General features: G+C 44.1%; 1 protein-coding gene across 1 annotated transcript; it reads left to right on the top strand.

The window, feature by feature from the left end:
• The first annotated feature begins 495 nt into the window (after positions 1-495).
• On the top strand, positions 496-11163 carry CIAPIN1 (cytokine induced apoptosis inhibitor 1). Its single transcript, XM_006897129.1, has 8 exons — positions 496-652; positions 1397-1549; positions 2912-2988; positions 5040-5205; positions 6467-6540; positions 7345-7460; positions 10614-10695; positions 11053-11163. Exons 1-8 carry the CDS (start codon positions 496-498, stop codon positions 11161-11163), a joined length of 936 nt encoding a protein of 311 aa, XP_006897191.1.
• Positions 11164-13896: the final 2733 nt, after the last annotated feature.

Raw genomic sequence — 13896 nt, 5'->3', positions numbered from 1 at the left:
CCCCTGTGATGTCTAGCACTGGGCTCTGATCACTCCTGAGGACACAGTGCCCCCCAGGACCTTTGACACCTGGGGATCTGAGGGGCCCTGGCAAAAAAAAAAAAAATTTTGCTGTTGATTTCTGTCTGCTAATTTATTTGCCTTCCTGAGTCCTATTTCTACATAATGAGTTTCTTGCTGTCTATTCAAGCTGAATTGGCTCCTGAATCAAAGAAGAAATAATTTTTTCTTCTTCATCCTCTTTATTTGCCTGTTGACTCTAGAAGGTCAGGATCCTCTCTTTCCCTTTTTTGGAGGGTTGTGATAGGATCAAGAAACCAGAATAGCAGCTGCAGTAAGATTTTCTGATGTTATAAATGATGGTGGGAGGTCAAAATTGGATGGTCGTTCGAATCCTACTTAGTGGTTCCCTGTGGGTTGAACTTTGCATTTGTGTCTCTTGAGTCTTGAGTTTTCTCTGGCCGGTAGTTTTTAGGTCCATCACGTACTGCAAGAATGGCAGATTTTGGGATCTCAGCTGGCCAGTGTGTGGCAGTGGTCTGGGATATATCATCTCCTGTAGAAGCGCTAAAAGATCTGGTGAACAAGCTTCAAACATTGACTGGGAGTGAGGGCCACGTGTCTGTGGAAAACGTCAAGCAGCTGTTGCAATGTAAGTACCTCCGCATATTGTCTTCACAGCAGAGCTGGGCCTTGAGGAGAGGGCTGCATGTTTGCAGTTCCTGGGAATCTGAGTGTTTCTTTTGAAAGCCACATGATAGTAGTGTCCAGCCACCTGTCATTTTTACTTTGAAATGTAAATTTAACAGTGTGCTTGATGATTTATAGAAGTGGTTTCTATTTCTTAGCTGCTGTTGTTGTTGTTAGGTGCCGTCGAGTCGTAGATGACTCATAGCGACCCTATGAACAGGTACAGCAAGTGGACAGACTAGGGCTAGACCACCTAGAAGAAGGTTTCACAGAAAAACAATTTGAACCTGAGGGCCACAGATTAAAATCACCCACCTTGGGCTTGATAGCATAACTTTCTGTCCATTGAGCCAGCGTAGCTCTCTCTACATTGTTGTTGTTAGGTGCCGTCGAGTTGTAGAAGACTCATAGCGACCCTATGAACGAAAGGCCTGAGCACTCTTCATAGAGTTTCCAGAGGCGAGCCATTTCGGAAACTATTACCCTTTTTTAAAAAAACCAGCACAACAACAAAACAAACAACCCTTAACCCTTCATCTAGCTTCCTTTATTACTTCCTTTTCCTGAGCAGATAAGGGGCATGGGATTCATAATATTGGAGGCAAACAGGGCAGCATCTTCATTGACCTTCTTAAAAGTGATGATGGTAGAGTAGTATAGACTGCTCCTAGGGCTCAGGTAATTGCTGAATCTTTCTGCTTTTCAACTGCCCACAAAGAATCTAGCTTTGATGTTATCTTGTCGGGTGTTGTTCCGGGAAGCACCATTCTACATGATGCTGAGATTTTGGCAGAAATGGCCCGGATCCTTCGGCCTGGAGGATGTCTTTTTCTAAGAGAGCCAGTAGAGACGGCTGTAGGTAAGAAAGTCTTTTTGTAAAGTCTGTTGAACAGGTTTGAATCTTTGGGTTTGCTCGCTTCATCTCTCCGAGCAGGACATAGACAACGGCGATCAGTGTTTCTACAGCAGTCTCCCTGTTTTAAGGATAAATTGTTCAAATCTGAAGCAGCAGTTCTAAAGAAATTGTGATCTTTGTTTAACTCATGAGGTAGTAAAATAAAAAGAAATTGCCTATCTGAAAACACCTGGACTCTGCAACAGGTGACTGGTTGAGCAAACAGTAGTGTTTTCATAAGTGGAGAACTATGCAGCAATACAAAGGAAGAGATGACACATGTACATTGTGGATGGATCTAAAGGGAATGATGTTAAATGAAAAACCCAGTCTTCAAGAAGTTATATGGTTCCAGTATATAACATTCCCGAAATAACAAAATTTTTGTGTTAGAGAACAGTTGTGTAAAATCTCTAAGGATCCCTGTGGTGGAATATTTTTGTATCTTGATTGTGGTGATGTTGAAACAAATCTGGTCATCATATGATCATATAATGGAACTGCTCTTACCTAAGTCAGGGCATGAAATCTGAATAAACTCCATGGACTATACCAGTGTGAGTGTCTGATCTCCATGCTGTCCTTTATACGTGATGCTCCCACGAGAAGCAGCTGGGTTCATCGGACTTACCTGAACATTTCTTTCCAAATTCCTGTGAATTGATTCTTATTTCAAAGTAAAAAATTTTAATAATAGCCTGGGGATGATGAAGTAACTAATTATTGATTCATGTGAAACAGAAAATCTGGCCCAATGGGATGGGGAAGCGACAGGGTCAGTGATGTAGCTGTCCAAAAAAAAAAAATCATTCAGTTCTGGCTTTTTATCAATTTTCGATAGTCTTTTCATTAAAATTTATTGTTTTGTTTTATCAGTAAAGATAATAGAAAAGAAAGGGTTGTGACATGTATAATCATTGTAGAAATATAAACTTAAGCTGGTATTAATTAACAGTCTTTGCTGGGAATTTAAACCTCTAGTGACTAAACACAGTATCTCTTTGTTAGAACTATACAGAGAAAATTGTACTTTTGTGTACTTTAAGTTTATAAAGCTGTTTGGTAATCACTATTTTAACACCCCTGGAGATGTATATACTTCCCAGAAGCAGAGAATGATGAGGGGGGGAAAAAAATGGAATTATAAAACTTAAGAGCAATTTAAACATCCAAAAGGATTAATCAATTTAAAATACCATCACCAAAATGTATATGCCTTAAACAAAATAGATTATTATCGATTGGATATCTGCTCACCCAGATAGGATAGAGCTTTATTCTTGCTTTGACCTATAAAGATACTACTATGAGTTTTCCTTTTGGCAGGTAACAATAGCAAATTAAAGACAGCGCCTAAATTGTGTTCAACCCTGACTCTTTCTGGTCTTGTGGAAGTAAAAGAGGTATGTTTGTAGACAAAACTTTTTTGATAAGGATTTAAATATTTTATAACTAAACATGATATCTCTTTGTAAAAACTCTGTAGAGAAAATAACAACCCTAAAGATGAAATAATAATTGTTGCTTTAAAAAAGTGATAGAAGTTCCTAGTGGCAAGAAGCTACACTGCAATCCCAGAGGTGTGTGATTCGAATCCACCAAATGCTCTGCTGGAGAAGGAGGGACAATCTCCTCCTCTACCAGTCAGATCCGATTTGATGGCACACACACACAAGTGATACAAATTAAGAAATGCTACCCACCTGAGAAAACAGTGGTGTCTCAGAGAACAAAACTCTGGAAATTGGTGTCCTTAGAAGAGACTCAGCTTGAGCCAGCCAGTATGGTTTGGACAGTCTCCTCAGTGCTGCTGTAGTTGTGGTTACTGTTGAGGTGGGATGAGCTCACACACCGATCAGTAAATGAGCACAGACCTCAGGGCTGGTTGAAGCACCAGGGCCATCCATTAGGGAGCTTCTGGGGGTGAGAAACTGCACTGCAGTCCTGAGGCGGTCTGTGGGTCAAATCTGCCGGCTGCTCTGCAGAAGAAATATGGGCAGTTTTTTCCCGTGTGATTAACTACCCCTGTAAACCCACTGGAGGGTCAGCTGTGAGTTGGTTCTGACTCGACAGTACACAGCAACAGGTCATCGATTGGAGCTCTTGTGACCTGGGCTGTCAGGAGATGCACTGCTGATCCAACATCTCACTCTTCTAATCCACCAGAGGAGGAAAGCTAGGCACTCTGGTCCTGTGCAGTTTACAGCAGCTATGAGTCGGTTCTGACGCGGTGGCAGTGAATGAGTGAGATCTGCCATCCTCTGCATTTTGGTGGGAGGCTGATAAGTCCAGGGGAAATCCCGTTTCCAACAATACAGTGTTGTTGTTGAGTCCATTTGGAGCAACCTCATAGCTGACCCTCCAGCAGGTTTCCAGAGACGTTGACTGGCACGGGAGGAGTTTTCCCATCTTTCTCTGGAGGAGCAGCTGGTGGGCTTGAATCACTTGCCTTTGAGTTGACGGCGACTCCTTACCTACAGGGCCACCAGTATATAAATAAAAAAGACACATATTTCTGCAGTGTTAAAATGTTCTGACTATGCCAGTGATTTGCTGATGTAGGGCCTTAATTTATTTAATGTCTACTCTTTTCCTTGTTTTAAAATAATATTTTTTTGTTTCATTGTAAAATAAGTAAAAGTTCAGATAATACTGGTGACTATAAGGAGATGCAGTGCTGATTGAACATTACAAATACACATGGCAGTGCTGGTTCACACGCCTCCCCAGAGGAAGCCAGAAGTGCTTGGATTTTTTTTTTCTTTTTTCCCAGTGCATATTTTGATTACCCATTCAGATGTTTTTGCATGTTTATAAGTAGTCGTTCAGTTGTATAAACTTCTTTTTCTAAAATATGTGTTGTTCTGCCCCAGTTTATTTCTCACTGTTAAATATCTTAGACATTGACCCCCCCCTCCTCAAGTCAGTGCCCTCTCAATCTTGGTAATGGTGTCAGTACATATATTTCATGCTAGAAATGGACTATTTAGTTAGGCATTTTGTTATTTTTTTAAGATTAAATAGCCACTTCCTCCTCTCTTTTACCTGTACTGTCCAGGTAAACTAGAAAACATTTCTCTCTCTAGTTCTCTCACTTTGGGGCTGCATTATCTTCACTGTCTTCATTGTGGGCATGTGACCCTCTGTAAGTGTTCCTATTGGGTGGGACTCTGTATAATCATAGGCAGTACACCTCTCAGCAGTTTGTACCTGCTAGACAGAACTTTGATCACTACTTTAAACCTTTCTGAAGAGTAGGCTCAGAGTAATCAAAAGAACAAAATGGACAATCGGGCTTTGACCAGTGAGAAACCGAGTAATGGGTGTGAGGCGATACCTGCTTTCTCCAGTGACTATGCCTCACGCCTGGCAGTGAAGATTTGACATGAACTCAGTAGAATGTGATTTTTACAGGAGGAGCATGGGCTAATTCTTTTGATGTCTGGAATTCCAGTTGCAGCGGGAAGCCTTGAATCCGGAGGAGTTAGCATCTGTCAAAGAACACCTAGATTACCAAAGTGATGGCTTGCTCTTTGTGCAAGTCACGGGCAGAAAGCCAAACTTTGAAGTGGGTTCTTCGAGTCAGCTCAAGCTTTCCATTGCCAAGAAGTCTCCTTCAGGTGAGGCTGCTGCAGGTTCATTCTTCTCTTTAAAGGGATTCAGGGGGCATACTATGTTAATTAAGCTGGAGATAGAAGTGAGGTGGTGGATTTTCAGAGGATACGTCTTTCCTGAAGTCCTATCAATTCTCAGTGGAAGAATGCCTGATATACTATTATGCTGAGCATCCTGGATTAGGGAAGTCTGCTGTTAGTGACCTCTCCAGAGTGTTGAAATACAAACATGTCAGTCTGGAGACTAAGGTACTCCTGATCCAGGCCATGGTCTTCACAGTTATTTGCTGTGCTTCAGGGAGCTGGACAGTGATTAAGGATGATAGAAGAAGAAGCGATGCCTTTGCATTAATGGTGTTGGAGATCCATGGTGTTACCATGGATTGCCAAGAGAACAAAAAACAGGTCTATCCCAGAGAGTGAAACCAACATGCTCTCTGGAAGCAAGGATTTTGAAGCTCCATCTCACATAGATTGAACATGTTGCCAGGAGGGGCCAGGCCTTGGAGAAGGACATCATGCTTGGGAGGGAGGAGGGACAGCGCAGGAGAGGGAAACCCTGGGTGAGATGAATTGACACAGTGACTGGGGTAATGGGGCAGAGACAGTGACATTGGCTCAGGATAGGACCAGGCTCAGAGCTATTGTGCAGTTACTATCAGTTGCCAGTGACTCAGCGATAACATAACAACAACATTGAGGTCCCATACTGAAGTAATGCATGGTTATTACCTGGATCAGAACCATAGGAGACAGGGCTTCTTGCTCCAGAGGAGTCGCTTGGTTTATTCCAGTAACAGTGTCTTTCCCAACCCCAGAATGACAGCATTTAACCTGGAAAGACCATAGGTCTGGTAATGGTAGAGAAAGGGTATCCTATTTCCATATATTTTGGTTTTTAGAATCTTTTTTCCCAACGAAGGAATTCTTATTTTTGGAAAACCCTTTCTTGTGCCCTAAAATTATACCCTGCTTTGCCATGCTACAAGACTCATGAGGTTCACAGGGGTGAATTAGATAAGGCAGGGACTTAGCAAATGGTGACTTGGTGTTTTTTTTTTTTTTTTTTTTTACTTGTTGACTTTCATAAAGTGATTAGTCCCAAGGTTGTATCTTCTGTGAGTGGAAAGGCTGGGCCTTGAACCCAGGGCAACTGCCTCATGGTCTAGTACATTCTCTCCTGCATGTAGTTTCTCAATAGGAAACACTTGCTGCAATTTGTGCGTGCTGCGCTTATGTACATTTTCTCTTGTTTTCTGGGGCTCAGAGAAGCCTGCTTTGGACCCTGCTGCTGTCAAGCTCTGGACACTGTCTGCCAACGATATGGAGGATGACAGCATGGTGAGTTGAATCCGTGGTCATTCCTTCCAGGCCTGGTTGAGTCTGAGAACAGCCATAATTTGGAGTGACCTCTGTGGCGTTGCTGCCGTGAGGTATTGACAGTTCAGTGCCATGTTTATGCCTGTTACTAGTATCTTTTATTTAGGAGAAAACTCTACATTGGTAGCATTGTTAATTTCTTTGTTGTATCTCTTATCCCTGGAGATTTTCTTGATCTCACTTCATGTGATAGATTTAATATTCTGTAGGTATGTGTAAGTCTCAAATCTTTATTGGCCCTGTTGTCAGTTGAAGACTCAATGTCTTCAGAACTGTATGTTCCATTTTTAAGCAAGTTCCTGATTTATACAATTTAAATTCGTTTACATGGTCAGCAAAGGAACTTGTGCTCTCACAGTTTACAGACTAATTTTGTGTTTATCAAAGAATTACATAAGTGTGTGTATGTTTTGCCCTTTGCTCTGAAATATCATAAAAAATGCTCGATTCCTTTTTCACAAGAAAGCTCTTTTTCCCCTGCCAGTTCCTCTTACTACAAACATACACAAAACGCCTGTTCTCTACATACTGCTAGCCAAGTCTTAAAACAAGTTCTCACGTTAATTAGTTTCATCCTAACACATCTTTTGTGGACCTAGCTTATCACTGGTCTCTTGACTCAAGGTTTAGCTCAGAGTAAGGCAGGCCTGAGATAGCCCAGTCACTGCACTGCACTGAGTTGACTTGGCCTTACTACCTGTCACTTTTCATTTTTCTTTAGCAGAGATCAGGACTGTGTCACTAATTGCTTTAAATCCTCTCTAGGATCTCATTGACTCAGATGAACTGTTGGATCCAGAAGATTTGAAAAAACCTGATCCAGCTTCCCTGCGAGCTCCTTCATGTGGAGAAGGGAAGAAGAGGAAGGCTTGTAAGAATTGGTAAGTGTTACTTTTAAAACAAATGCTCTGTTTTGGAGTGTCTTATGTATATAGAGCAGTAGGGAGCTCTGGTGGCCTAGTGGTAAAAAACTGTACTGCAATCCCAAAGCCACGTAATTCAGGTCTACTGTGGGAGAGGGGTGGGCATACTTCTTTTTTTTTTTTAATATTCTTTTTTTTTTTATTTTAATTTTTATTTTTTTTTCTCCTATATTTTATTAATTTTCATAAACATTTACAGAGATTTTGGGTTTCCATTCATTCATTGTTGCACTATTCTCTCTACCCTCCTCCCAGTTTGTTCTTGTCCAAATGCCACAGTGCTTGTCAAAGGGGTGGGCATACTTCTGTGCGATTTACTGCCTGTGAAAAGGCACTGGTGGGTTGGCTATGTGTCAGTTCTGACTAGATGGCACACAACAACATACAAAATATTAAAAGGTCCATTTTAAATACTATTAAAGTGAAACCTATCTACTACTCACCCAAGTTCAGAAATAGCAACTGACTAGTGGCAGAATTCACTGTCTGCACACACGTCCTCAGCTGTGTCTTCCTTCTTCTCCATAAGCCGTGACCACTCTAAAGTTTGTTCCCACCTCACTGTGGCTTTTTGGTGGTTTACTCCATAGGTGTAACTCTCCAAACAGTGTACTACTTAGTTGTGAAGAAGTGAGTGGCCAGCCCAAATCTATTATGTAGAGAAAGGGCAGGACTCTTCTGTGTAAAGGTCCCAGGAGAAGGAAAGGTGAGCTGAGCAGGTTTTGAGTCATGGATTGTTACCAATTTTGAGGCTCTATGAGCCCTGGATTAGTTACCTAAAGCTACTGTAATAATGAAACAGAAACTTAGGGATGTTAACAGGTTACAATTCAGGTTGGCAACAGCTTATAGTTCCTTAGTCAGAACAGCTTCTCGGGAATGCTTGTAGGCCATTTGACCTTCAGCCTCATGGCTTAGGTCAGTGTTACAGAGTTCTGCCCACTAAGGTGTCTTTCCTCATCCTCCAGCGAGCCTTTGGATGAGAGCCCCCGACTCTGGCTCCCTGGGGCCACAGTCCTGAGTCAGCTCTGTCTCCTGTTCGTTTCTGCTTCTCTGCTGAGGCACCTGTAGCTCTTGGATTTCCTGCCTGGGATTTACTCGCCGTCTGACTGCAGCAGGAATCCACCTCCAAGGGATGCATGTTGCATTCTCTGGTGCTGCTTAGTGAAATTCCTATCTTCCATATGGTGTCATCACTTTATTGTTGATAATGGCTTTCCCCGCTTTGACTTTGACCATGTGACTGGGTGGGAACCTGAAACAAGGAATGTATAAGCTCATCATTATGGACTTGGTCAGTTTTTCCATCCCACCAAGTTTAGCAGGAAGATAGAAATATCACTAAGCAGCATCAGAGAACACAACATGCATCCTTTGGAGGTGGATTAAATGATATCCTGTGTTTTTTAAAAAATGTACGTGACAGGCTTCTTTTCTCTTGATAGTGATGGTGCCTCCAAAGTTTCTTCCCTCCAGGTTTTTGTTGTGACTTGTTTGTTCCTGTTTCTTTGGTCACTGACTTTGTTGTTGGAGGCATTGTTAAGCTGTGTGGTCAGGAGAAAACATTAGCTCAGGAGCCCATGTAAGCAAGGCTCCACTCTAACCTTCTGACCTCCTGTTGTCTCTTTTCATGACGGCAGCACTCACGTGGGACCAGGATTCCCAGGCTCAGTTACGTGCGCCCTTGACTTCCTTCATTCGGTCTTCTCCTCCAGGCGGGCTGTCTTTAGCCTGATAGTGTGTATACATGCTGAGCCTTGACAGTATCCTCGATCTGTCAACAGAGTATTCTGCTGCATTGTTGTTGTTTTATACCTGATACATGCTTCTCCTAGGCTGCTTATGGGGCTAGTAGACCTCTGTAGTATTGATACTGAGCTCTTTGGGGTCTCTTGGCTCTGCCTGCCAAACTTAGACTCTTTGTACCTTTTGTTTGCTGCATCATTCATATGTCACCCTTGTGGACCTCATAGTGCTCAGCTTCTGAGGGGCTCCGGAACCCAGGGCAAGTTCAAGGGACATTGGCATGTACCACGGTCTTGGAAAAAGTACAGCCAGGGTCCTCCTTAGAGGTCAGGATGGTCAAACTCAGCCTCAGATAGAAGGGGCCAGTCCTGCTAAGGGGAGATCATGCTTGGAAAAGATGGATGGACAGTGACATCAGCGGTGGGCTTGGGCATGACACAGTGAGAGCATTGTGCTGGATCCAGCGAGATTTGATCTGTTGTGCAGATCACATAGGATTTTGAGCTGTTGTTCCTCTGGCTCCCGTCCTGCTGAGAATCAAAGTCTACTTGAGTGTACCTGACCAGCCTTAAAGATGGCAGCCTCTGACACCCTGTGGGGCAGGGCTGCTGTGCACAGGAGGGGCGCTGAGGTAGGAATTGGCTCCATAGCGGTGTGTTACTGACCGGAGCGCGTGCGGGGCGTCCCTCGCTGTGGCTTTCTCATGTCCAGTAGACCCCTCTGTCTTTCAGTTCCCATTACAGCCACTATCATCTCCTTCCCTCTTAGCCCATCTCTGTGGGTTTGTGTCTTAAAGACAATGCCTTTCCTGCAGCTGTGATGGGATTGCAGGGCAGGTGAAACTCTGTGATGTGTGTGCCCCCTTTGTCCTTTAACCCAGAAACCTGTATGTTACGTTTGTGGGTAAGTTTGGAAGAGTCTGGAAAGGTGATAAAAGGAGCCGGTAGTTTTCAGGCTGGTTTAAGCAGTGGTGTGGAATTTTTATATTTTTTTTTTTTATGGGAAGGTTATACCATTTACAAATCAGTACGTTTCAGGTAAAAATCCAGATTTTTTTTTTCCTCTTCTCAAACTGGGGAAACAACATGGCGACATGAATCTCTTTTTCTGCATGACAGTGATTGGCTATAGCCCAGTAGTGGGGGCCCTGTTGTAGGCAGGGCAGAACGTGCGCCCGCTGGTTCTGTCTCCTCCACTGCTCTTCCTGTCACCCGGAGCAGCCTCACTCATGTATGTGACCCAGCCTTCAAGCTACAGCAAGGCTGTTCTTCTCCGAGAGCGGTCTCCAGGAACACTGGGGTGCCGGCAGGAGCTTGGAGCTTCTGGGTGGTAGCGTTTCTCATCAGCTGCCAATGTCCCCCCCAGCACGTGTGGCCTTGCCGAAGAACTGGAAAAAGAGAAGTCAGAGGAACAGAAGAGCGCCCAGCCCAAGTCAGCTTGTGGAAACGTAAGTATCTGAGTCATTACTCAGCGTTCACAGACCCCCTAACACAGCCCCGACGAGCTTACTGTCCAGACAGCAGAGGAACAGGCACGTAGTTGTGTAAGCAACTGTTTGGTTGATCACAGTGGGAGGAGAGGGGGATTCTTTTATCCATTGATATTTTGGTGTTTTTTCCCCCATTTCCTATTGGGGCTTATTCAGCCATTTGACTGCAGGCTGGCTCGGATTTGAACTGTTTAGGATAATCTTGACAGCATAGCGCAAACCTGACCTCCCAGGACCCCCGGCCACTCCCCTTCAGGCCACCGAGGCTGCATTAGGAAACAAGGGCGTCTTTATTGTTGTGTCCTCTGTCCACAGTGCTACCTGGGTGACGCGTTCCGCTGTGCCAGCTGCCCCTACCTTGGGATGCCGGCCTTTAAACCCGGGGAGCAGGTGCTGCTGAGCAACAGTGGCCTTCAGGACGCATAGGACGATTCACCGTGGGCACGTTGTTCTTCCAGCCCCTGGCACGTTGTTCTTCCAGCCCCTGCCCGTCAAGTCTTCAGGACGCCTGGGGAGGTTCAACACGAGCACGTCGCCCCTCTGACTCCCACTGCTGTGCGGCCGCCCACAGTGTTTGCTCTCTGTCTGCTTGAACTGAGTTTCAGGGAGGGTTTTCAGTAGACAGTGTAAGGGCTGTGGGCGTGCACTGTGTGTAGTACTACTAGGTACCCAAAGACCAAAGTTATATAGTGAGCCTTGGTTACCCTGAGTTCAGGGCCCTCAGTATTAAGGAACAGAGTGTACCTGGAGGAGGTTCCTCTCCTGATGTTAAATTACTGATCATAGTAACTCCCTTGGACCCAGACATCCTTTAGTATTAATTAACACCCAGTAGGGAAGCTCTAGTGCTGGTTTTGTTCTGAGCCCATGGCACCTCCTGTTTTCCAGAGTTGGTGGTTTATGACACACAGTTTGTCATCACAGAAGATAAGTGTTCCATGACCTCTTCATAGCACCAGAGGAATTGCTCACGACTTGCCCGTCTGTCCCCTTCTCTCCCTCCTCTCCGCCTGGTTGTTCTGTGTAGCATCGCTGTCATTTCTGTCCATGTACAGGAATAAAACTTGAATGCGTCTACCTATCAGTTGTGTGGAGAGGTGTTTCTGATGGTCAGCCAGTCTCAACTTGAGTCACAAAGATTTCTTTCTGGAGGAACTCAGTGCCACACACCGTCGGCCAGCCCCACTTGGGAAGAAAGCCTCTGTGCTTTGGAGGCATCAGGGAGAGGAGGTTTTGGAACTCTGAAGCAGCAGTAAGGTTCTCTGACCAGAGCTGCTTGCCCAGATGGACTTGGGATCAGTCTTGCCAAAATACTCAGAGATTGTGTGGATCCGCAACCCGTATATTTATGTGTTAACAATAAAGAAAAGCATCCATTGGTATCTATCCTCGCAAGTTTGATTCTCTGAGTTTGCTTTTATTTATTAATCAGGTTCCTACTGAAGATTGTCCTTACGAATGTGGCTTAGCGCTGGGATAGTTCTCTGAAACCTCTTGATAGGCTGAGTTCTCAGATGACTCCCCGTGACCCACGAGCTTGATCAGGATTTGTTTAGAATATGATGGGAGAGGAAGACCCTCGATGTGATGGATCAATTCTGTGAGTGGAGTGGTGGGAATGAGTGTGTCTGAGACAGCGAGGTTGGCACAGGATAGAACTGTGTTTAGGGCTCTTGACATAGGGTCACTATGAGTTGTAAGTGACTCGATGGCACATAACAGCCTTACATATGCATGTAAGGTTGTGTATGGAAGTGAAGAGATTTTGCAGATTTTATAGTTAAATGTCCATATCAATTGAGTAGGAGCCCTGGTGACCCAGTGGCTCTGTATTCAAGTGCCAAACAGAAGATCAACAGTTTACATCCACCAGCTGCTCTACAGGAGAAAGGTGTGGTATTCACTCAAGAAGCTGGATTCTGTGAAGAAGAATGTGGCATCAGGATCAGCGGAGGGTCATCAGTAGCCTGCATTGTGCAGGTGGTATGACCTTGCTCGCTGAAAGTGAGGAGGATTTGAAGCACTTGCCACAGAAGATCAAAGACTACATACAGCCTTCCATATGATTGCATCTCAGCCTCAAGTCCTTACCACTACACCAATAAGCAACATCGCGATTGACGGAGAAAAGATTGAAATCGTTAACAGTTTCATCTACTTGGGTCCATAGTCAGCACCCTTGTAACAGCAGTCAGGAGACAGATTGCACTGGGCAAGTCTGCTGTCAGGGACCTCTCCAAATTACTGAGGAACAAAGGTGCCAGTTTAAGATGAGCCTGATTTAGGCCGTGGTCTTTTCCATCATTTGCTCTGGTTCTGAAACCTGGACAGTGAATAAGGATGACAGAATAATTGATGCCTTTGAGCTGTGATGTTGAAGAGTACTGAATATCCCACGGACCACCAAAGGAACAGATATACCTTGAAGTGCAGCAAGAATGCTTCTTGGAAACAAACATGGCAAAGCTTCGTCTCACATGCTTTGGGCATATTGCTAGAACTTATTCCTTGGAGAAGGACATCATGTTTGGAAAGGTGAAGGGTGAATGAGTAAAAAGACCCTCAAGATGGTTTAATCCAGTGACTACAGCAGGGGGCTCAAATGTTTCAGAGATTCACAACACAGGACAGGGTTCAGTTCTGCTGTTCATAGGATTGAATTGAGTCATACGCCACAGCTAACAACAGCAACAAAGTGTAGACATTTAAAAGAAGACATCTGAAAAAGCTTGGTTTTTTTTGGGGGGAACCCATTATTATATAATATAATTAATATCAAGACATGGAAATGATCCAAATGACCTTTAACTAGAGAACAGATTGTGCAGTGGAGCACTATACAGCAGTGAAAAATGCTGGACTTAGTAGCTTTGTGTACTGATGTAGTAGAAGACTCACAGGGTTGGGCCACCAAAGTGTGTGTGTGTGTGTTTGTGTGTGTGTAATATGAAGCTATTTGGGAGTTCCATAACATACCAAATACCAGTATATTAGAGCTACAGAGACGTGTTGACTCACACCTCTGCGTAAATATGACAAATCTAGAGAAGCAGCCCCCAGAGTGGGAAGCACAAAGGTGCCTCACTTTGGAGAGAGGAGGAAATGTCAACAGGGAAGAGGAAGTGGCTCTCAGGAGCATAGGAAAGTCTAATTCCTAAG

This window comes from Elephantulus edwardii, unplaced genomic scaffold (assembly GCF_000299155.1).
Source record: "Elephantulus edwardii isolate Elephantulus edwardi_28Jun2011 unplaced genomic scaffold, EleEdw1.0 scaffold00201, whole genome shotgun sequence".
Lineage (NCBI taxonomy): Eukaryota > Metazoa > Chordata > Mammalia > Macroscelidea > Macroscelididae > Elephantulus > Elephantulus edwardii.
This window is presented reverse-complemented; position numbering and strand designations above follow the sequence as displayed.

Bases quoted from the DNA above. Each gene is read 5' to 3' on its own strand.
- CIAPIN1 (XM_006897129.1), top strand. From the start codon at position 496: ATGGCAGATTTTGGGATCTCAGCTGGCCAGTGTGTGGCAGTGGTCTGG. The intron at 7,461-10,613 runs GTAAGTGTTACT...TGTCCCCCCCAG, and splicing joins AGGAAGGCTTGTAAGAATTG to CACGTGTGGCCTTGCCGAAG. The intron at 10,696-11,052 runs GTAAGTATCTGA...CTCTGTCCACAG, and splicing joins CCAAGTCAGCTTGTGGAAAC to TGCTACCTGGGTGACGCGTT.